Source organism: Thunnus albacares, chromosome 20, assembly GCF_914725855.1.
Source record: "Thunnus albacares chromosome 20, fThuAlb1.1, whole genome shotgun sequence".
Lineage (NCBI taxonomy): Eukaryota > Metazoa > Chordata > Actinopteri > Scombriformes > Scombridae > Thunnus > Thunnus albacares.
Window position 1 is genome coordinate 3,752,660 of NC_058125.1, and position 25,704 is coordinate 3,778,363.

At 39.7% G+C, this 25,704-nt stretch overlaps 1 protein-coding gene across 1 annotated transcript; it reads left to right on the forward strand.

Moving 5' to 3' along the window:
• Positions 1–406: 406 nt before the first annotated feature.
• On the forward strand, positions 407–24,008 carry slc9a3r1a (SLC9A3 regulator 1a). The gene is made up of 6 exons (XM_044338013.1): positions 407–1,223; positions 16,235–16,405; positions 18,834–18,987; positions 19,147–19,193; positions 21,847–21,954; positions 22,900–24,008. Exons 1-6 carry the CDS (start codon positions 741–743, stop codon positions 23,047–23,049), a joined length of 1,113 nt encoding a protein of 370 aa, XP_044193948.1. The 5' UTR covers positions 407–740; the 3' UTR covers positions 23,050–24,008.
• The last annotated feature ends 1,696 nt before the right edge of the window (positions 24,009–25,704 follow it).

Consider the following 25,704-nt stretch of genomic DNA (forward strand, 5'->3'; position numbering starts at 1 on the left):
AGCAGGATATATTTTATGTAACATTTTGAAATGTACTTCTTAGCCTTGTTTGGAATACAGCACTTAAACCCTTCTCCAGTTTATGTTGTAAATCTGAGACCTCCAGAAAAAACTTGCCTGGGAAGGTTTTATATTTTCTCTGAAAAGTTTGGCGAATATGCTTAATGTTACACTTTATATCTGTTAATTCAATTCCATCCAACACCAGTAAAGTCTGTGTTATATTATACACACTATAACTTAATGGCTTTAAATTGGAATAGTACGAATTAAATAATTAAATTCTCTGATAGGAACTGAAAAACTTTGTATAGACATAAACCGTGCACAGGAATACACACACACGAGTCACTAGCGTAAATCTATAGCAGTTGTGACGCAGTCTGGCAAATGTGGTGATATATTTTGAAACTCCTACTACACGCGTTAATCCTGCTGCGTGAGCTTGACACGGGTCCCTCTGCTTATCGGGATGGTGTCGGACTGGAGGTGAAAAAGAAGATTGCAACATACCAGGGTGCAGAGGAGGATCTGAGAATCGGGCGGTAGCAGTGAAAACGTAACATTAGCAGCGGAAAGTTGAGTGTTAGTTCAGCGGAAGTGGAAGTTCTCGCAAAACTTCAAGAGTGCGCAACAGGTGTCAGCTTGTGTATGGTGGCTGTGACTACGTGTTTGAAAGATTTAGAGTGGTTTGGATAGTGGGGATAAAGCTTATCGTCGGTTGAAAGAAGAGTAACAACATGTCAAACCTCCGACCCAGATTGTGTGTGCTGGAGAAAGGATCCAGTGGCTACGGGTTCCACCTGCACGGAGAGAAGGGCAAGACCGGGCAGTTTATCAGGCTGGTGGAGTCCGACACTCCCGCCTCCGTCGCCGGGCTGCTTGCTGGTGACCGCCTGGTGTTCGTGAACGGGGAGAGCGTGGAGGGCGAGAGCCATCAGCAAGTGGTCGCCAGGATACGGGCCACCGTCGGGGCTCTGGAGCTTATCGTGGTGGATGCCGAAACGGCCGAGCTGCTGACAAAACATAACCTGCAGTGCCGGAAAGAATTCGTCACGGAGGGGATTCCCCTGCCCGGCAGTGACAACGACTCAGACCGCGTAGATGCACACAGCAATGGCACCCCGAGGGAGGGCACCCCTGCATCCCAGTCCGAGAACGGGGATGCGTCCTCGGAGAGGTCGGAGAGGTCGGAGAGGCTGAGTGTCAGCTCCAGCACCAAGGTACAGTAAAGCAACCCAGTCTATTTAAGTTACTGCAAAGTTATTATATTATATTATATTATATTATATTATATTATATTATATTATATTATATTATATTATATTATAACCTCACACACTTTTTTAAAATGACTGCTGCTAAACTGTGCATGTCCATGAAGACCAAATTGGTGTCATCTTCATTTTACTCAGTGCTTTTAGGCTTTGATAAATCCCTTGTCTGCTAGACCTGGAGAGCTGTCAGGTCAAAAGGTCAGCTGTTAACCTCATTCCCTGTGACTAGGTGTGGGATAAAATCCTTTATTATGATTTATTCAATTTTTTATCAGGATATCAGTTTATATCCTGATGTAGTCATAATCAGTTGAGAGGTGTTGCGGATAAGAAAACAGAGAGGAATGTCTATTTTGGGGGTAATGGGTTTACTAAACGGTAAAAATACCTGTCATTTCATATTGCCACGGTGTTGGAGTCAGACTATTTAGATTCATCAACCAAAACAGCAGTACGTCTGGCTTATGTTCTCCAATCTGATCTGAGGCCTGTCCTGCCTGTGAGCTGCAAAGGTTCGAGGAAATTGATCCCCTATTTAAGTAGCCACTTCCAGCTACTGGTGAGAGGCTATAAGCTAAGACAGAGAGGTGACACAGCACAGTGAAATGTGCCAGGCCTGTACTTATTCCTGTTGAACAGAGTCTTTGTCATTCAAATGTTTGTCTGTCTCTCTACTTCCCGTCTTGAATTCCCCGTCAGGTTTGGCTTGTCGGACCAGAATCTTTGCCACTTCGATGCATGTCAGTGAGACAGAACATTTCTTTTTACGCCATTATCAGATAGGATTTTGAGAGATAAGAAATGACATAATGGGATAAAAATAGTGCTTTCATTGCAAACACCTCTAGACTTCATAGTTGGATGAAGATGCATCACAAATTCTGATTTTCTGAATGAATTTTGTTGATATGACTCACTAAAGCGTTTTAGATTAGCAACAATGCCAATGATTTGATGTCCTGTCTCGGACTCTTTGAGACCTTCAACCACACTCAAATTAGAAATTCTTTGACACATGTTTCTTTCCGTGGTTCACCATAATCCTGCCTCTTTGAAAAAACAGGCTTTTGTTGTCGGTTATGTAAGGATTTTATAAGGTTATTCTTTGAAAGGGTCATAAACAAGGCTAAGATTTTGTAGGCTATGTAACTGTTTTAGCCTGTGCAAAGTCTGGTCTCTGATTTAAATGTTGTGTAACAGTGCAAAATAGCCTCATTGTGGAGATGTTTAGCTGTCTAGAGCTCTCAGAATGGGAAATGGCTTTTATTTAGGATTTACAAAAAGAATGGGATACTTGGTTATTTTTAGACTTGGCCCCCTCCAAAGGAAGGAGTCAAGGGTCAGTTGCAAAACAATATGAAGGACCTGGTTGTGATTGAGAGTCTTTCATGGATTGTCATTGTGAATCCTTATACCTAAATACCTATAGGTTAGCATTAGGCCTGGAACTTATTATTTTTGTTACTGATAAATCTAGTTTTTTACATTGATTGATTTATCATTAAAGGTTAGCTTGTACAACATGAACATATTTCTGTCTTTTCCATTTCAAACCCATCTCGAGACAACTAGTCAGCATGTGATGTGTTGTTGAGATCTTGGAGGTGTGTGCTTGGCTCTTCTGAGACCTATTGTTACCCATAACACCACAGAAGTGTTTAGGTGTTGGCAGGGTCATAATTTCAGCCTAAAGATACAGTCACAACAGCGTTAACACTGACATTTCAGAGCACAATCAGTTAATTTTAATGGAACTGATGTAGTCAGAGGTCGACTTGCAGGGCAAAGTGAATACTTGACATCAAATTCAAGTTTGGTGAACTTTGTCACCTGATTTTGCAGTGTCGGCCAAAAGTAATGACTGGATAATGCTGACCTTGAGGGAATGAAGAGCTAAGGAGTCCAAAACAGAGAAAGTTATCATAGCCAATCAACTGTTTGTTGCACCATCCACTTTTATATAACCCTACTCTGCTGGAGTATGTAGGAAAGTTTGCTGACAGTTATAAGATAGGAGAATAATAAATAAACTAGAGCTGCAACAATTAGATGATTTATTGATTAGTTGATCAACAGAAAATGAATTGCCAACTACTTTGATAATTGATTAATCGTTAAATTCTCTGATCTGAATATTTTCTGGTTCATTTAGTCTTCTATGAAAGTAAACAAAATAGCTTTTGGATTGTGGACTTTCAGGACAAAACAGGACATTTGAGGATGTCATCACAGTGATCAACATTTTTCAACATTTTCTTCCATTTCATAAACCAAATAACTAATCAATTAATTGAGAGGCTAATTATCAGATTAATCGATGATGAAAATAATTATTAATTGCAGCCTTAGAATAAACTGTAAACTTACTGTATTTTCTGGTTAGCAAGCTCTAGTTAGCTAGCTTGTAGTGCTATTGTACATGACTTATTAACACTAGTGTGTTTCTGGGTGGTGAGCATGTTAGCACACTAGCTACAGTAATTTGCTTAATAGTCCTATGTGTACACACTACATCATCAAGCTTCCAGCACCATTTAATTTGTGAGAACATGTAGATAAACTTTGCTGAGCCACCTTTTAGTGTCCTCACATTTGAGAAGCTGGAACTTTTTGTGTTTTTGTGTAAAAATAGGGCTGGCCGATATATCAAATTAATTCTAATTTGTTTTTGCATAATGTGTAAAATGTGTAAATCGTGAACCACGAGTTGTTACAACTGTGACATGAATAGTTTCACTACATGGTGGCTAATACTACCAGGTGGCTAGCTGGTTCTGGCTATCTCATGGTGAATTTAACAGTCACATCCACAAGACTCTTCACTAATCTGTGCTCTTGGTTTGTGTTCAATAACTTAAATTATTCCATCACCAAAACAGTTGATTAGGGGTGTCATGGTAACCTAATGGTTCAGACACATGCTATATAACAGGGAGATGGTGGATTCATGGCTAACATGAAGAAAAAAATGTATCTAGTAATTGACTAATGGACTAATTGTTTCAGCACTATTTATGATACTGGTGAACCTGTACCTTTTATGGATCTCCTATATGTGGGTAGCTCATGTTCTGCATACCTTTATAACAAGATTATAAATGGGATGTCAAGGGCTCTGTCTCTTTCCATGTAGGTGGCTCATGCCCCTTCACTAATATTCTGACCTTCAGTAAGTGAAAAGCCCATGCTGGCTGGCTGGGATGCTGCAAACCTCCTGCTACATTCCTCCCTGATGGGAGACTTGGCAGAGCTTATCTGATGGTGTGATACCAGCCTCCCAGTGGGATACACTTGAGTGGGCTGACCCATGATGACGTGAAACCAGCCCTGCTAAGCACAATCATGGTTACACTTCAAACAATGGTTCCTTTCACGTGATTCTCTTTGGTTAGACTTGGTATTGTGGTCCAGGACAAAATCACCAAAGTGTGAGAGTATTTAAATGGACACTGAACTTTTTTCACACTAAATTAACTACAATCCTCATGGTGATGGTCTCAACAAAGACTTGGATATCTAATCCAGCAGATATTGCTTTCCATTGAGTGATAAAAGCATGAACCGAGTGAGCATGTAATCATATTATGGTAACATCCTGGCCTCCAGCGACTCAGTCCTCCACTACACTGAGGGCCATCTATTGGTCACCATAGAGATTCCCAGCAGCAGAAAGAGGCTTTGTCCACAATGTTTGCATGGGGAGAAAGGGGTTCTGGGCCAGGAAGGAAAGGAGAGAGGACTCTCACGCCTCAACAAGGAGGCCACGCTGACCCTGAAATACCTACATCCTCACTTAACACACACTGTCAATAGAGCTAGAGTGAAGTGAGAATACGTGGGTGTTGGTGTGGGCTAGAGGGGGCTGGCCATAGGATTAAACAGCAATTTGTTCTGTACTTGTGGATGTGAAAATGTCAAACAAATGATCAAGTGTTGAGGCAAGGTTTAATATAGTGGGGTTTTTGACCAACACTGACAACCTCTGTAAAGTGACTGCACTGCCATGTTTTTGTCTTTTCTTGCAGAGACAGTCTGTGCTCTGGTCAGTTTTAAGTATGAAAAACATAATAAGTATGTTAGTATGAATCTGTATGACTTTGGAAACACATTTGAGGGAAAAAGAAGTTATATTTGGAGCCTGTTGCCAAATAAGCCAATGGTGAATTTGCTGTGATCTAAGCAGCCTTGAGGTCTGCTTGAGGTTCACATTAAGCAATTTACATGTTATTACTGGAATTGCACCTGTTAAATTAACATTTTCTACTGGCTAAATTGAAATCAAAGGATCTCAGAGTTGCCCTATTTTCTTGTCTGTTGCCACTGCTCAGACCCTTCAGCAGTGATTGTATAATTGTCATCATTACCATGGATGTGCTTAAAGGCTGGAGGATGTGCTTGGATACTGCTGACAAATGCTTGGTCAAAATAAACACGATTTATACATGAATGATATGCTCATGTTTAAGATTTAGCTTTTAGCAGCCATGTTTCTTAAAGTTATTAGAGAAAATTTAGAAAAGTTTTCTGACTAATACCAAATGTTGATAGCATTGCCTGTGGCAGCTACTCTCCATTATATGACTCTTTATATGGGCTGCCATCCAAAACAAACTCCATAAAAGTACTGCTGGCGTCATCTGACTGAGATCCTCTGCCTCACTGTTTTCTCAGTGACATAGTCTAAATAAACATGCACACAGATACATTATAGCCTGTCAGTAGACAAGGCTTTACAGTGCCTTCACTCAGAGTTTAACCACATTAACAGTAATAAAGAATATGTAGCATTTTCCACGAGGTTAATCAAGGACACTCTTCCAACACTGAGTTGACAGGAGACCTTGACCCATCACTCCAATGATCATTTTGTTGCCTTTAGTTCAAGACCGGACCGTGAAGTTAAGCTGTCCAATAAAAGCCTGCTGATCCATCAAGATTTAATCATGGTCGTTGGCATGACAAGGATTATAATTGCATCTAGTGCGAGTAATTAGGAAAGTGTCTTTGAAGTCTCTCCCCCTTCAAACTATGAATGGATAATACCATGTAACATATAGGGCTTTGTCCTTAGGCTAGGGGATCAGCCTGCTTTCTCTCTAATCAGTCAGCAGTTGCTAAATTGGGCATTCAGCATGACCAAACAGACAAAGATGTTGAAAAGGTTCAATGTGTAAGAATTGGCCTGAATTTTAGTTTAAAGCATTCTAAAATAACTAAAATTATCAACAGAATGTGAAGAAATAACAGTTTTGATGTTATTTCAAAGAACTTCATGTATTGTGTTGCAGAGATACCTACTGAAGTTAGCATGCTAACAAGCAACCGATGAACTGCGCTGGGTTGCACCAGCTATGTGAAAGCTGGCACTTTGTCATTGTACCACATCATAGTAGGCTGGATCAATATTGAAATATAATATAAATAAATTAGGTCTCTACTGGATTACTGTGTTGTAAAATGGCAGCAATTAATGAAAAAAATATGCTGTGTGGCTTAAAAACTGCTGTTTTACCATTAGTGAGTTCTATGACATTTTATGATTTACATCTAGCCTAGGGGCATGTGTGCAACTATTTAGTTGTTACTTAGAGTTATGTTGTAACTTATCTTTGTGGTGCAACCGCTTTCTTATCTGTGCAACACTTTGGTAATTTACCACTGTCTTTAATGCCTCTGTAGCATTTTGATGTCTTTGATGTCTACAACACCATAGTACAGATTCACTGTAAACAGTAAGCTTTATTCTATATTCAGTGAGTGAATATAGCTAGGGGTGAGCCCAGACACCCTAAGAAGGTGTGAAATGCAATGTCAGCCAAACACTTGCAAGGGGCATTAGCTTTGCTAACATAGCGAACATTAGCGCCACAACAATCACCACGACTACTTAAAATATGAAGAAACATGGTTTATAATGAGCTCCTTTTGAATCTCAGAGCTGTTTACTCTAAGAGCTCTGTCTCTAAGAGTGAACCAAGACACCCCTGTGAAGGAAAGTCATTGCAGCCACTTGCTAATAGCAAGCTAACGTTAATGGTAATGTCATAATGTCATTAACTTTCAGTGACATTTCAGTGAAATAACAGGGTTTAATTGCTCCTGATGTTATTTTAGCAAAATATCTGCTAGCTAAAATTTAATGTTAGCTTGACTTTAGCAAGAAGCATTTGCTTTGCTTTGCTACACCAACACACTAAACCAAGATGGCAAACATAGTAAACATTGTAAATACTAAACCTACTATGAAACATTAATATTTAGCTAGCATGGCCACAGACTCTTATGTCTTGTTTTTGGTACAGCATCTTTGTGGGTGCCTTGTAGAAAGCTGGGTGGGTTTTTCTTTGTTATACTCCAAAGAGCTTAACTTGACACTATCCATTCTCCCATGTTTTCATCTATAAAAAAACTTTGTTAGGTTTAAGCTAGCTCTTATTCTGTTCATACCACCTCCTTGCTGCACTCATCATAATACATCTGTGGTAAGAGCCTTAGCTAAGTGACAAGACAACATATAATTGGAGCATGAGGAGGAGGGGAGTTAGGGGAATAAGAGTGATGTCTGAATTTTAAACTATTTTCAGCTGTAGATTTTGTGATGAGGGGCCACCTCTGAAACTACACACACACACACACACATGCACACATACACACTGACTTACATTCATTTCCTGGAGACTTATCCTCACCTCAACACAAGCCTAAATTCACCTTAACTTTAAACCAAGTCTTCACCCTAAAATTAATGATTTACGTTAAGGGGACTTGCTTTTTGACCCCATAAAGAAAGCGAGTCCCCACAACATGAGAAATACATGGACCACACACACACACACACACACACACACACACACACACAAACACATACACAGCAGGCTCCTCTGTTCGCAGTTGTTGAGGAGGAACCTGTGAGGAAACCACTTCCTGTCCTTGCAGCTAGTTGCTATAGTGCTGAAACTACAGTGTTTGTTTTTGAGTCAGCCAGTTAATGATAACCATACTGCTACATGCAGTGGCAGAGTTCATTTTGATTATGTAAGCTGATATCATCCTCAGGCAATAAACACAAAGCTAAATGTTACCACGTTCATCAAACAAGCACACAGTCAGTCAATACGTGGCTGAACAGATTATATATAACATGTCAAAATACAACTGACTGTTTTACTCAGTGTAAGTATGATTTATGTAAGTTAGTAGCCTACAAAGAGGAAATGTTTAGAGATTCTGAGAAGATGATTAAGCATAATGATGTGCTCCTTCGTTTGGGCATTTTACTACAGAGAATGAGTTACAGAACGAGGCTGGTTAGCTGCCTGCCTTTTCAACTGCTGGTTACACAATGGTTGCAATTTCGATCCTGAAAGTAATTACATTTCCACAACCAGTGATATATGATAGTGCTCAGTCATTCAACAGATATTTTTCGTTAAATGGGCAGTGCTGCCAGACTGTATTATAATTAGTATGAGAAAATAATCCTAACTCAAGGTTAATTTACGAACGTTTTCTGAGCTTTCAGCAGCAATCTCATGGTCTTCATCAGGGAACGGAGCTGGCTCAGTCGACATCACGTGAACTAAGGGTGGAATGTCAGTCACGTGATACAAACTGTTCGCATATGGGGTTTAAAAAAGGTCTTTGGTGTGCACATGCAGTTCTACTTGCGGATGAAGATGGGTTGGGTTGCTTTTTTCCTCTGCATTAGTTTTTAAACTAGTACTGACTTGGTAACTGAATGTCAGGAGCAAAACCCTATTTTGAGAAATATAAAAATGTTTTTCTACAAAATCTTTTTTTATTTATTTATTTTTTATTAGGTCATTCAGTGCCAGCCTTCAGTACTCGGTCAGCACCAAAAAAAGTATTGAGGTTTGATGTCCAGTTCTAATGGTATGTACTTTTTAATTCAGTGAGGAAGTGTTCAAGTCAGTTGCACAACTCTTGACTGTAGCAATCTCTGGACTCCTTGAGTTGAATTTGGTTAGTGTGAGTGGGGCTGTAAGGCTCAAGGGTGTCACAACACATGCAGCATTCAGACCAAGTGTTCAAGTGGCTCTAAAGACACATTTTTTTAGACATGGGACAATCTTACAATACTTTTTAAAAAATGACAACATGTTTGGGGTATAGCCTGTTCTCTCTGTGGAACTGTGCCCAGAGAAAGTGGTAAAGGTATCACATACCATGTATTGTTTCACCCTCAGTTCAAGGTGTTCCTCAACAAGCCAGCCCTCATCATGAGATACCAGGTTGAAGCAGAGGATCTGATGTTTAACTACAGCGAGCTGTAAAACCATTAACCTTTGATATTTAGCAAGCTTAGGGAATGTTTACCATGGCTGCCCGCTGCTGCTTGTACCATCACACTGACACCAGGATAATCCTGAATCCAAATTGTTGCTGTTTGTGACCGATGGCGAACCAGATGATGTTCTCTGTTTTGATACAAAGTGTCATCCACTGAGCCTGCAGCCAGATCTTGGCAGTAGAAATAGGATTTTCTGGGTGTGTCTTGGTGAATCATCAGGCAGCAGGTGCTACTTTATCGTTGACCTCTAACCTCCCTGCAGCAGAAGGCTTATGGAACAATTGAAAATTGGCTATTGCTATGTGACTGTTTCTTTTTGGAATATACCACTGCTGACTATTGCTCACTGGAAGATCCTCATAGGCAGCTGGCACTTTCACACTAACATCTTTGTGGTAGCTATGCTACTGTAGCTAGATATTAGCCCTGTACAACTAGCAGAGCGAGCATAACTTGTTGGTTTGAGGGAAAGTTTAAAGTCAGTGAAACGGCTTTAGCTTCAGTAATGGATGTAATTTAGAGTAAAACAGAATGTACAAGCAGGGTTTAGTTGTAAGAGGGATTGAAATCAAATCCTACAGATGTGATTGGATTGCTCAAAAGTAAGCATGGCTTTGCAAATACAGTGCGATACGCAGCTGTAGAGATACAGAGCTGTGGAGGACTGTTGGCCTCCACACACAGCTCCTTTACTTGTGTTATTACATTGTGAGGAAGAGGGTAAGTGTGAATGAATAAAGTAAAGTTTTTGGCAACTGAAATCCAAACACACACCTCCTACTAATATTAATCTGCTAGTGACCCATGACCTCACGATTAAGTGTGGTTTTAAATGACGGGAGTGGTTAGCTAATCTCCCCATAGCAGTTTTTATTAGATAAATTGGATGGGATTGTGATGTAACTTAACAAAACAGATTTTTTGTGGATACACATTTAGCTCGTAAAACGATATAAATGAATAATTGACACAGGGACACAGGACAAGCAGTCTGGTGAATTCTATATTTTTCTTATTGTCAACAAAAGGAAACAGGAAAAGACCAGAAGCAACAATGTGTTAGTCCTCCTCTCAATACCTAATGACTTCTACTTAGTCCTTAAACAGCTGGGCAGCATCGTTTTCAATAAATATTACTCAAACGGGCTGAAAAAGTCTATTTGTTGGAGACTATTTTTTGTGGTGGATGAATCCACATTTGGTGCTCTAGTGAGTATTTCTGGCAGCAGGATGGTGTGTGTGTGTGTGGGATTGAGTCAAAATAAACTACAGTGTGTGTGTTCACGGTCATGAAGGAACATGTCACCCAGTGCAACAGAGTGATGACGTGTTTCTAATTTGGATACACATAATACTCGTTAGTAGGATTAGTTAAGTGTTGGTTTTGGGCTTTTTATGGGATTTGTTGAAAATAAGACTAAATGACAACACTGTGAGTGTCTAAAGTACAACTTGACTACAGCCTGCCTGTTCTAAGAGGCAACAGTTGCATACCACCAAGAACTGGTATGTGTAACAGATTTCTGAGCTACTAAAACTTACCCTGCAGGGATCACTAGGGTTTCATATTATCATTGTTGGCCAGTCACAAGTCACATGTACCATAGAGATATTTTAGTAAGAGGTGTGAAAATGCATCTTCTCTGATGTTTTAGGTGACTGTTGCTCTGAGCACCGTTGTATCAGCGCCAGCACGTTTAAGAGGCTGCTGGACTTTACCCGGAGGTGTCAATATCATACAGCATTTGCTGCCACTGCACTGTTTCGCTGCTCTTAGCTCTGCTGATACTGTGGTTTCCTGTGACATAAACCGGAAAAAGAAAACTTTGAAATTCAAAGAGTATTCATGTGTCTTTTTTTTAATGCAGCAAAGGAAAAAACATGACTGATGTGATAAAGACGAATTCTATGGAAGCCACTTTTCAAAAGAAGATTCTCCCTGGTTGTTACTCTACATGTGTCTTGTTATGTTTGTTCTTGTTTCTGTTGCAGAGTTTGTGGAGTGGTAGAGAAGTGGGAGTGTTTACCTAGTTCTCAGTTTCAGCAAACAGCAACTGCAGACTTTTTCATATTGAGCCAACTGGAAACAAAACAGAGTGAAGACAGCAGTCAGCCAGAGAGACACCTGCAGGCCTGTTTATTAAAGGAGTCTGTATTAGTGATACATCCCAGAGATTAGTCACGATTCATTCCAGGTCTTCCAGGAAACATGCTGATCACTCTGGACTGCAACTTAATGAAGATTGCACACTATCCAGACAGAAATGATCACTCTCGAGATTTGTTTTAAAGCAGTTTTGGATCTGACCAAAAGAAACATCCTGGCCCCGGCCCTTCAGGCAGGCAGGCTTGATCCTTTGGAGAGAGTGAGATCTCACTACCAGCACATGTTAGTTACAAACCAGAGACATGGACTCTCTGCTGGGGGATGTTGGTCAGTTGAGGAGAAAAGCAGAGGCTGAGGAGGATGAAATCAACAAAATATTGCGCAGCGGTGTAACATCAACAGCTAACGTTAAGTCCATCTTGTTGAGATTCTTCTCTGTAGGTTATGACTGTCATTGTCATTTTCAGACAGATGTTGTTTTTTTTGGCAAAATACATTATTAGCTCCCAACAGCACAGCCTCAACAAGTGGAGGAGCAGAGGATGCTCCAGCACACCGTCCACAGGAGGTTGACGTACGTTATATTTGCCGCATATTTCTTTAACATGCTAGCAGTATGGCTGTATCAATGGCAATGGCGCTCTATCAGAGGCTAGCTCCAGACCAAAATATCTCAACAGATATTGGATGGATGGCCGTGAATGTTTGTATAGATATCCATTTTGCCCAGAGGATCAAGCCCACTCACCTCTGTGAGCCCTTAAAATTTCATTTACATCTGCGTGTTAGCTTTGTCATTGTGAGCAGGTTAGCATGCTGATGTTAGCGTTTAGCTCCTAGCTCTGGGTTTTGGGTTCATTGGCATCAAGGTGAAAAAGTTTCAGGGCTGTGATCTTTTCATAGACAGATAAGTTGACAATATTTTAATTCAACTTTTATCAGCTTCTCCATGTCATGTCATCAACAACATAAATCAGGCTGAGGGTAAAGTATATGTTTCACATCTGAACCACATTAAGAACTACATTAAGATAATATGAACTGCATCACAGCTCTCTGATAATATTCTCATATTACTCAGTAGACTGTGTGTGCTGATGTGTTTGGATCTCTCTTCAGCCCCAGCATGAGCCAAGTCTTTAGACTCAAACGCAGTTTCTTTCCTTTCTCTCTTCTTTTTTCACAGATACCTACTTTTCAGCCGACAGCTGCACTTTGGAAGTGTTTCATTGCCATAAGTGCTGGTTCTGCTATGGCAGTGTATTCCTGATTATTAAAGTACATTTCGTAACTAGGTTTTTTTTTTTTTTACATATTGTCATATAGTTTGGCTGACATAACATTGTTGTGGGGCTTCTGTCGGTCAAAAGCGCTCCACCCCTAACAACCGCTAAACTAAACTCTAATAATATTTGAACTGTACTCATCTCATCCATTTCATACATCTCAGTGAGACACAAGTTAGTGTGCCTGCCAGGTCTGGCTGCAGCCCTGCTTTGTAAGATAAATAAATCCTCTTGCCCAGTAGGAGATATATAACTTCTGATACACACCACGGGAGATCCTTGTAAGGTACGGCATTTCACTGGTGTACTTTACACCTCACCTGTTATATCATCCTTATCGTCTTCATTAACAGCCCCCGGTTATGTGGATTTTGTCATAAACGTGAAATTCCATCCAAAGGTTCAGCCTGACTATCACCTCACCTCTAGTTGTCCCTAGATCACTCTGACTCATGCAGGATTTTTCAGCAATCATCAACCACTCCGCTTTCATATAAACCATGAGATTAATGCATAATCCACTTTGACAGTGGCTGAAGTAAGTGAGAGGGTGCATCTGTCTTGAGTTAGTGCTGAGGTTGCAGCGGCTGATCTTGAATGGTCACTTGGCAGGGAATCATTGACAGATAGCCGCTGATAGCGGAAGATGTTGAATAGATTAATTCCTTTTATCAGGTGATGGAAATTCAGCAGGTGGGCGGGGGACATTTTTTATCAGAGCCTTGGTGTTGGCTACTGTCACTCTTTTACGCACATGTTGGCCATAAAAGCATGTGCAGGCTGTGTTTTCTCATTTGTACAATATATATGTATGTCTTGCTAAGTCAAAATCATTATTATGAGAGTTTTTGAACCATTATACTTATTATATTAAGTATTCAACTTTCTATATTATTGACAATTTGTTAAATACAGTAAATTTAATCTCTCATTTTTTTACTTAAGACTCAGATTTTTAATTTTGCCTAATTTTGACTGAAAACATCAAAATGTTGACTTAGTATTATATCCTGTATTTTGTATTTTTGACAAACTATCTCAAATTTTGAGCATTCCTAACTTTTCCTAACATGTATGGAGGCCTGTTCTAATATTGTGGAAGTTGGGCTTCCGTACATGTATGCACAGACAAAATCAACTTGGACCAGTAAAGAAAAAATAAACGATGCTGAAAGGTCAAACATGTTGGGTAATTCAGCTCCAGGTGGAACTGCAGTAAAATCAAGGACAGGATTGTGAAAGAGACTGATTATCTTGATTGTGTGTGTTTGAAGGACAATTGGCAACAACGCTGTTGGGAAAAAGTATTATGTCATGGTCTGATACTCACTGTTTGGGGAAAAAAAGCTACTTAAAGACACGACTGGTTGCACATTACTGTTTAGTATTTATTTAACCAGAACAACTGTAGGCTCACTCACTATATAACAAACTGAGTTAGTTACTGAGCTAACCCTCTGTTTTTTTATAGCCACCCATCCCATAATAACTCAGTGTTACAATGTTAAATGGTTAAATTAATGTACAAGTCCTTCACCTACACACAGGATTAGACAGGCCACTGCAGGATTAGCCTCTGCAGCAGAGCGTACAGAAGAGCTACTACTGTTTTCAGTGAGGAAAGGAAGTGTGCAGTAGTATGCTGATCTGTCTAATTATATGTGAATATGTGTCTAAGGTCCACATAGACAGGACTTTCCTTCCTGTTTATGACTTTATGCAAGTGTTAAGCAGAGTTTGAACTGGTGTCATTTGTCCAGATAAGCATAATGCATACAGTACATAAACAGGGAACTTGTATGACGTACATGCCCTGTCATTTAGAAGATGTTATTGTACTGATGTGGAGGCTCAGACGTAAAACATACTCGGAAATAAAATGCTTGATTTCATGGGAGAATTGCTAATTCACAACGTTTTCATCTTGAAGTGAAACGGCTGATTAATACAGAGACAATGGTGGTTCTGTGCAGTGCAGTGAAAGCAGAGCACTACTGTGGACTCCAGTAGGAGGTGTCACATCTTAATCTTCTATAATATGAAGAATGGTAGCCTGGTTATTGATCTCTCTCCCTGCCGTTGCTGTTTGCTGTTTTGTGATGCACCTTCCGTGAGCATCTGGGATTTATAACAACAGCTATCAGCTTTTATATTAACAGCTGTCTACAGTCAGGAAGTCAGAGAGTGCAGCTAGATTTCTGTAAAATAGCTGCAAATGCGATGCTGTAGCCAGTTAATGTTGCATCAACAAGAAACACTGCTGCAACAACTAAAACAAGGCCAGAGAACTTGGTGGGTATGTACGGAATCCCATTTCTGCCAAAAAAAAAAAAGATGAGATGTTAGGAATGATAAAAACAAAAAATGCTCATGATTAGTCAAAATTAATTTAGATGCATAGTTGAAACTTAAAGCCCAAATTTTTGACTTTTTTAATGATAAATAATCCTATTCTTGACCTTTTGAAGAGTTTTGGGATTGGCATTGTTATCGTTGTGTCATTTTGTATTTTTCTAATCTTTCCAATGCTTTTTTCTGACTAACCCGGATGGTGACGCGTATGCTTGGGGACAGTTCAAGATACTCATCAGTCAAAGTCATTTGTGTAGTCCTCTGATTGGATGATTGAGGCAGCTCCTCTGTATAAATATGGAAGTGTTGTGATGCTGCTCATATGAAGATACAGACCGAAACATTGTGATTTAATAAATATTCTAGCAGTAAGCTTTAAAGAGTACAGTCTAGACCTGCTCTGTGTGAAAAGTGCCTGAGATAAATTGTGTTATGATTTGGTGCTATATAAATAAAACTGAATTGAACCGAATTAAGTGAGATAGTGTGCAGGAGTTCCTCTCATTTTTTTTCAAGTTGCACATTCTTCCGACACACCTGTTACATATTCAGGTATGCAGAGATTTTAAAAAAGACTTTATTTAAAACTGTGAAATAATTAAAAAATTTTTACTTTTCAGTCATAATTATGAGCCTGTAAGTAAGTTGTATTTTGTAAGTTCAAATGCAAATGCATAATATTGACTTACTATAATTCCCATATTTTGACATACCATTGGTATTTGTATATTTGCCTTTCTAATATCTCATCTTTTATTTTTATTTTTTTGTCTATCTTTTTCTGGCAGTTATGGGCTTCCGTACATATTTCAGGTGCCCTGGGAGGGTTGAATATTTCCAGGAAATACAGTCGTGTAAATGAATTTAAATGAATGATTTTGTCCTCTGTGTGTGTGTGCAGGAGGAGCTAGGCGGGCTGCGGCCTCGTCTCTGCCACCTGAAGAAGGGGTCCAGCGGCTACGGCTTCAACCTGCACAGTGAGAAGTCCAAACCGGGTCAGTTCATCCGAGCTGTGGATGAAGACTCTCCAGCACAGAGATCAGGACTCAAACCACAGGACAAGATAGTCCAGGTACACCACACACACACTCATCCAGCCACATGAGAGTTTCGCTCAGTTCTGCATGTGTGTGTGTGTTTTTATTTTGTTTGTATGTGTACCAGCTGTAATCCTATTACATCAGTAGGCAAACGAGGAAACTAAAATCCCAAGACGTATGAGGCAATGAAGAGTATGTGTAGCTGTAATATGTGTGTACGTCTATATGCTCCTCTGTATATGTGTGTGTGTGTGGTGTGGAGGTTGTTTTTCAGTGTGTGTTTGAAGCAGAAATCAGCATTTCCTCCCTCACTGTGTGTGTGTGTAGCTGTGTTGAACGTGGCAGGTCCAGAGTTAATCCACTTAATACGTCTGTGAGCTAAATCACAGACTGCTCCAACAGTCTGCAAGGCCTCTCACATGCAGGACAGAAGGAGGGGAAGGAGGAATGATGTAAATGAAGTATTTGCACACAGAGAGACACTTTAACCGGACAGTGTGGACGTTCGAAGAGGCGGATTTTAGAAAGAGGAATGTTGGGAATTTGTTGAATTCTCCGGAGGTCACAGGGAGTTTTTCGTAAAAAGGGTCACTTGAGAAGAATCTATCAGAATGTTTCGTACCACCTGTCCGGCGTTCCCAGCTAGTGTGTGGGAGCTGGTGAGACAGAGATTCCAGACGGTATTCCCACATCAAATCTTCCTCCCACAGGAATTCCTCAGTGTCTTATCTCCCTGGATGCTTGATTAGTTCCACCTCTGGGAGTTTGTTCTCGTATACCACGCCCTGTAATAATACTGTTACTGGTACCATTACTCCTCTGTTGTCACAGAGGCATCATGTTGCAGTCCATTCATTACTTTCATCTCCACCAGTGAAAGCAAACCTCTGTCATTTTTTATGTAAACGAAGGATGAAGGATCAGGTGATTATGTGAAGTGGAATTATTAATTTTTGGATGTAGCTTTAGTCTGATTCCATCATCTCTGATATGTATAAACATCCATAAATCTGGTTTGAAAAGACCAGACTATAACTGCAGAAGTTGCTTGAGAATGATTGTGTTTTTAAGTTTTCTTCAGTATCAAATGAATCCAGTCATAGTTGTCTGTACATCCACGGCTACACAGCAAACAAGAACTGATCAAAGCAAATGTAAATACTTTCAATACTTTTAACATTTAACGGAGCTAATTTGACAAAATGGAAACAAACATAGGCTAAAAAAAACAGGTTGTAGCCCACAGCTAACTCACTGAATCCATGTTTTACTTCCTCTTTACATCCCCGCAGTAAGACAAGGAACAAGCAATAATGATAGGACTGATTAATCCATTAACTAATGCTCAGAATCTTATATTCCTGGACACTCTCCTCTGTACATTCATGTACTGATACTTGTTCCGTGTTGAAAACCTTTGGACACACTGACAAAAAACTCACAATCATCACAAAATGATCACCAGTTTGTAATTGCGGTGATGGCAGTAGGAGGGTTCACAGTGTCAGACTTCCTCTCAGGCATCAATCAATCATCACGTCAAACTAGAGTTGCTGGTTTCCTCACAACGACTTGTTCTCTTAGAGATCTGTCAAAGACAGATTTGTCCAAATTGAGCTGAGAGTTGAACTAGAATGGCTCGATGGTTTATTTGGATTATTTATTTGGTGTCAGCTGTGAGGACTATTCCATGAGAAGGGTGAGGACAAACGCTCAGGTCTGTTGTTTCACAGCAGTAAAGCAGCAGTAAACTAACGGTATCGACTGATAACATCAGGGCGGTAAAGGAATCTCTCGTATGTGGCGGTCCACACTGCTGTGCTGGATGTGGGCGTGTTATTAATACTCTTCCTACAGTGTTTAGCTGTAGACATCACATGAGAAAAATACAAGCTGTTGAGTAGCTACAACAGAACATGTTTTCATTTATATGATTAATTAAAAGTGAGCCACAAAATAGACATTGAATAGAAGTATGTGAAGTATCCAGAACATCTTCTCAGTCCCTATAAGAACATCATACAGAGCTTGACAGCACACTGCTTTCATTTTTCATGCAGTGCTGCTCCTGCTGGACTGCAGCATCAGGCAGCATCAGGCATAATCAATAACAAATTCCAGGTTGAGAGTTGTTATTTTTCCTGTCAGATACTGACAGTGTGGTGGACACATTACTCACTCTCAACTGTTTCTGCTCAGATTCCTGACAGCAGCTGGAGGTAAAGGTTAGTTTATGTGGAGGCTGATGGGATGGAAGTCAGTGGTGAAGTGAAATTTGACAGATAAACTTGTGATGAGGTTCATGATATCAGGGAGAACAGACTAGAATCCACCTTTACACACTGTAACACTCCATCTCTACTAAATAACAAGACAATAGTTTGCGTAAACGTGTACATATATATATACGTATGAATAAATCCTCTCCCCCTTCTTCCTCCTCTCCTCTCCTCTCCTCAGGTGAACGGTATGTCAGTGATCGGCCTGCAGCACTCAGAGGTTGTGGCGGCCATCAAGTCCGGCGGAGACGAGACCAGACTGCTGGTGGTCGACGCTGAAACTGAGGAATTCTTCAAGAAATGTAACGTCGTGCCCACTGAGGACCACGTCACCGGTAACACACACATGCTTACACACACCAACTCCTCATAGAAATCTGCTTTGTTTTTTGTTCTGTTGAGGAAGTGAATGCACCCCCCCACCCCCCCCACACACACACACACACACAGACTGTATAATATATGTAACTGACTGTCTTCTTTCTCCTCTGTAGGGCCTCTTCCTGAGCCTGCATCTGACAGAGCATCAGAGGAGGAGGAGGTGAGGACCACTACACACACACACACACACACACACACACACACACACACACACACACACACACACACACACACACACACACACACACACAGCTAGTGGCATGGAAAAGCCCTGCTGATCCTCTCTGGACATTCCTGGTAGCAGATTAGGAGCTCTGGACAGTGTTGTGTGATGCCTGCAGGCCGTCTTCATGTCTTCATGTGTTTCTTGTTACACTGATACTTGTGCACAGGAGATCGTCATGAGAAAAAAAACAATGTTCAGGATTTCAACCAGAGTTCTTCTTTTCAAAGTCTTGTATTTTTCTAACCATATCAGTCGGTACATGCAGGGAAAGAAGAGACTTGTTCACTAGTTGTTCATTTTCAGAGGAATTTTTCTTAAAGGAAACACTGGAAAACAACTATCAGAAACCATTCAATGGAAATGTATTTTCCATATTTATTGACTAGCGTGGTTGCCCAGACTTTTCCCATGTGTGACAAAAAGAGACAAAGTCCTGATGTCACTTCCTGTGTAGCTGCTGTTTCACCAGCTCTCTCCCTGAGCTCTGTAGCTGAGCCTACACCTACAGTTTCATACCAAACACACAACTGCATCGTCACAAGTGTCCAGTTACTAAAAGTTGATCCGCACCTTCCAGCCAATCAGAATCCAGCCATGTTATAATATTAAATCAGCTCTACCATAAACTATGAAAACTCTTCATCTAATAACAATATTAATAATCATCATATTATCATTACTCTTTTTTCATATTGTATGTATGTACAACATATGTACACTGGATCCTACATTTCCCATAATGCAACTGGATAGTGTCTTTTTGTCTTTGATGCTCCACATCGTCAGTTTGAAAAGCAGACTATGTTAGAAATTTGTAGTCTGCTAACCCATGATGATAACCCTGATGACATCACTATGACATCATCAGGGTTATAATCTCAGACTTTACATTATATAGCAGTTTTTTATAAGCTCAGTACTCCACATGATGCAGACGTGTAAAAACAGTAGATTGTCCCTTTAATGAGCAGTCAGTGTGAGCTCCCGTGTGTTGGTGTGACGTACTGCAGACACAGTAGAGCCAGTTTATCAAAAGTAAACACTCCCCCCTCCTCCGCCCGCACATACACACACACACACACACACACACACACACACACACACACACATATACATATACATACACACACCCCACTGACAACATGGGAGAAGTGGATTGGCCCCTCTAGTGACATTGTGGCTGACCCTTCACCATGGCAACAGGAGTGCACCAGTGTGTGTGTGTCTCTCTCTCTCTCTCTCTCTGTGTGTCCTGGAGGATCATGGGATTGAAGTGGCTTTAACTCTCAAGGCGAGTTGGGGATTATGCTAATGAGATGACTAACGAGCGCTGCTCACATACTTGCACATGCAGGCAGATTGAACTCCAGCAGCAAGAACAATCACTTATTCACCAGCAGTTACATAACACATGACGACCTCTGACCTTAAGTATGTATATGTGTGTGTGTGTGTGTGTGTGTGTGTGTGTGTGCTCATTCTGTCTTATCAGTTGACCATATAAGCAGGTGGATCATTTAGAAAGCAGAGAAACGAGCCTGATTGAAGCAACTTCTTCCTGAAAAAGTTCATCTACTGTCAGTTTAGTGTTATGTGAAGTAGCTGGTCATGTAGCTGGTTGTTTTTCAGTCATAAGAAGGTCACTTCCTAAAAGCAGAGCTCTGTCAAACCAGCTAGAATACAAAAAAAACCCAGCAGCTCAGCTCAACACCGTTTAAATAAATATCTGACGAGTTTTTCATTTGCATCAGTGAAAACAGACACTTAAAAGTGTCTCAGTGTTGTCTGCAGCTCCGGTAGACAACGTCACCACAGGAATCTTGTTATGCAGCATATTGTAGCATTTGTCCAAAGCCACTTACAGTCCCACAGTTTATTTTTAGAACAGCAGCTGCTTATGAATTGGATGCCAGTTTCATTCATACATGAAATGAATCACTCGGGGTGATGCAGATCAGGTCAGACAGCACGGCTAAACAACGTGGGAATAAACAGGGATGTGTGATTGGTTTGTTTTGTTTTTTTCATCTATTTCACCAGTTTTCCATCCTGCTCTCAGGTCAGTGTTGACGCTGAGCTGCAGCTTTAATAAGTCAGTGATGAGAAAATGATTAAAGGCAACGTGTGTGTTATTACTGAAGGGAGGCGTCTCCTGCCCCCTGCTGGACAACACAACATAGTGAACCTTACAGCCTGGTAAAGGGTCAGTTCACTTAAATTACAAAAAACAACAGAGATTTTCTCATTTATTTCTATCCATCTAGTCAGGTTTGAAGAGTTCTGTCTTTCTTTAAGAACACTTTAGAGGTGAATAAAATTGTGTTTATGGTGCTAAAAGCAATGAAACATGTGAATCTAAAAGTTAACGTTGCACAGTATTTACAACAGCAACCTCAACAGCAACATCTCTTTCCGGAAACAATCTCTAGTTACTCTGAATGATCCACACAACACACTGCAGACAGGTTTTAATGGAACTCATTTCTACCAAAGAAATAGTTCCTGTGAAAACTGTTCACTGTTCTGTGATCTCTGTGAACTGAACCTTCATTCAGCGTGAACAGTGTGTTTGTTTCATGTCGGACAGGCAGAGGCAGCAGAGAGGAAGCCCAAAGTGTCTGTGAGCTCGTCAGCTTCCAGTGCCTCCTCCGACGCCTCCCTGCCTGCAGCAACCAGCTGCTGCCCACCTGCACAGGTACTGTGAGCTGTCACATGTCCACATCATGGAAACACTGTCTTTTTTTATTTTGCTAAATGATTTTATCAAGTCACACTGAATACTGAACAGTTACAGGCTCAAGACTCAACATTACATCCTGAACTCTAGATAAAGATCAAAAGATGTTTGTCTGATAAAGAGGCGAGGTCAAAACATGTGGGTCAAATCTACTGGAAATTATGACACCTGTCACATGTCCTGTCTGAATCAGGATAGTGGAAAAGGACTTGAAACATTTAGCTTAATCTAGCACAAGAGGTACTTCAAGTATTCCAAATATCCCAGGTTTTATCTGGGATACTGTATGTTTCACCATCTCTAGTTCCTGTGATTGAGTTTTAGAGTTAGAGATTTTGAGAATAAAATGGATATATTTGCACAAAAGGCCTGATTTCAAGAAACATCGCAAATACTCGATTCTATCCTCAAATATATGAACTTTATTCAAGAAATATTACCACTTATTTCTCTTGAAATACATATTATATTATATTATTTTTTTAAAACATTGCTTTATACTGGAAAACTCCAATTTTTCATTCCCCTGCAACAGCGGCTCTAATACTCTGCTGTAGTTTGGTAGTCGGCTTTGATTTCAGTAAACAGTGTCTTTAAAGGACACAGTGTCAAAAATGTTGGATATACAGTAGATACTTAATGAGAAATGAATCAAATGCTGATCTTCAAGGCACATGTGGAAACTGTGGATGATGGGACTGAGTGAGAAAAAACCTGAAAATAATCGCAATAAGTTTGTTGTTTTTTTTGGAGAAATTAATACAGTTTGATATATACTGTCAATATATTCAGTAAATCAAATAAAAATATAATCATGGGTGCACTTTAACAGGTCATTGAAATGTATGGAATTCACTATCAGAGCCAGAATAATAAACATACTGTATGTGAATCTGTGTCCAGGTTGAGAAGGCCCCGGAGCCAGGGGCCGACAGCCTGGGTCTGAGCATGTCACTGGCTCAGGCCAGAGAGAAAGCCCGTCAGAAACGAGCCGCCAAGAAAGCCCCGTCCATGGACTGGAGCAAGAGGAACGAACTGTTCAGCAACTTATAAACATCATCATCATCATCATCATCATCATCATCATCATCAACATCAACTCCACCTCCCTCCTCCAGACTGGACTGCACTGCCCTCTCCATGTGTCTGCTGTTTGGATTCGGTTCTTACGTTGTCATGCTGTGATGAAAGACAGTGTTGAGCTCATTTAGAACATTTTAAACTCCCTCATTAAACAGTGTTATTTGATGATTTTGTTTTAATTTAGGGGTTTTTTGCCACTTTTATCAATCCCACACACAGGAATGAATGTTAATATATTAAGAGAAGTGTTCAAAAGAGAAGAAGAATAGTGATGTACAGTTTCTCATATAAAAAGGACCATGTAAGGAATAACGGGGCGTAGGGAAAAATAAATTACTGGCAGATTTTGAGAAAACGTTTAAATCTAGTCTAGTCTGTATGTGAATTAACTATGTTGAATAATTCCCCTGAGCCCTCACTGCCAACTTTTCATGACAATCTGTTTTCCTCTGAAAAAAAACCCCCAACAAAATCACTGAGTGAATTCAGCCCACAGCTAGGATGACATTTTTAACACCATCAGTTATGTTATGTTGTGTTTAAGTCTTAAGATGGTTGAAGGGACGGTGTAGTTTTTAGAACAATGAATATGTTTATCCAATCATCTGTCCCTGCAGGGTTTCTGTCATAAATGATTTACAGAAATTACATATGACTTTTTTCATGTTGCTATTGTTAGATTTGTACATACCTGAATAAATGATTTAAGAGGAAATTTTATTTCGACTGACACCAGGAAGGTGAATCTCTTCAGTTGTGTCACTTCTGTTGAAATTGCTGGAATTTAAAGCTGCACCAGTTGGTTGAAGCGGTTACACTTCAACTTTTACTATGTGGGAATGTGAAGTGTGCAGATGTACTGGTGTTAGCTCTGAGCTGTAGAATGTAATGATAAGTATTGACAAATATAACATTTGGATCAAATGGAATTTTGTCTGTTTTGTGATACACCAAGTTCAGTGTAAATGTTCATTCATGCCATTGGAAACTATCAGTAACAGACATCCTGTGTTAAACCTGACATTACCGACTTTTGGCCACTTGAGGGCAGCAGAACAAGCTGTAAATATAATAGTGTAAAGTTGATGTGGCAAACATGTTAGCAAACAGTTCCTCATTTACACATCCAGCAGTCACAGAGAAGAATATCTGGCTCTTTAGCTGCAAAATCCTCCACTATGTTCACAAGTTTAACGTTAAAAAGTATTGGACATTTATACATTTTAATGTAAAAGAGTATGGGACATTTATAAAGTTTAATGTTAAAAATATTAAACATTTCTAAAGTTTAGCATTAACAAAAAGTATTAGAAAAATATAAAGCTAAATGCTAAAGTTTAACATTATGAACGTCCAATACGTTTTGTCAAAGTTGAAGGTTAAAAAAGTCTTGGACGGAGCGCCCTGGTAGCCGAATGTTTATTGTGCCACATAACCACAACATCCCTGGTTCAATTCCACCCAGTGACCTTTGTTGCATGTCGTACCATCTCTCTCCCCTTGTTTCCTGTTTGCCATTTCACTATCCACTATCCAAAAATGCCAAAAAATATAATCTTAATAAAAAGAAGTATTGGACATTTGCAAAGCTTAACATTAAAAATGATTGGACATTTATAAAGCTTAATGTAAACAAAACATAAAACATTACAAATGTCCAATAAGTTAACAAAAAATACTGAACATTTATAAAGTTTAACATTGAAAGGTATTGGACATAAAGTTTAACATTAAGAAAAAGTATTGCACGTTTATGAAGTTTAACGTTTAAAACTATCGGACATTTATTAAGTTTAACGATCACAAAAATGATTCAACATGAAGTTTAAAGTTAACAGAAAGTTTACATGTCTTTGTATTAAACTGCTCCACTCAAGGTGACTTTGCATCCACTTCAATCCTTCCATTGACCCTGTAAGCAATCTTTGTAAATTTACCTTCTGTCTGAACAAACCTTAAGACAAATATCACATTTACTCGTAAAAATTCTCCTTTTAATGATTTCCAGAGGATACAGAATTCAGTGGAAATATTATTCAAAGTAAAAGGCATTCATCAAAACAGAACAGAGGAACCAATAGTGCTACAACTTAAGGTTTTGATGTCAAAATGCTTCACATCTCAAAATCTTATAAACATCCCTTATTTTGTTACAGTGCACCCAAAGCTCTTCCCAGCATAAGTTTGGGGGGAAATTAATGGATGCTTCTAAAAAAAACAGGGAGAGCATTTTTGAGGATAAATATAGGATTAAACATGTAGGTAATGGCTTTTCCTTACTGGCCTCATTGAAAGAGGATGGCTCACAAACAGGAATTCAACTGCACAGTAGATGTATGGCAATGAATCAATGACTTAAAATGGAATCTGATTAATGAATGATAAAAGCAGATTTTTTTGTGCAGTGAATAATCTATAAGGTGCAGTAAACAAACATAAAGGAGTCAGAATACAAACATACAGTATGACAAATGTAACAAAAGTCAAACAAAAACTAATATGAGAGAGAGTCACCATGAAACAACTTACTCAGGCTTTCTTTGAGGTATCTGGTATTAGTTAACCTAACACTGGTGAACCTGGAGTCTCAAAGCTGGTGAACAGCTACCTCTGGGTTTACCAATG

Coding starts and splice junctions, on each gene's coding strand:
- slc9a3r1a (XM_044338013.1), top strand. CDS start 741: ATGTCAAACCTCCGACCCAGATTGTGTGTGCTGGAGAAAGGATCCAGT. Junction 18,988..19,146: donor CACTGAGGACCACGTCACCG/GTAACACACACA, acceptor TCTCCTCTGTAG/GGCCTCTTCCTGAGCCTGCA. Junction 21,955..22,899: donor GCTGCTGCCCACCTGCACAG/GTACTGTGAGCT, acceptor ATCTGTGTCCAG/GTTGAGAAGGCCCCGGAGCC.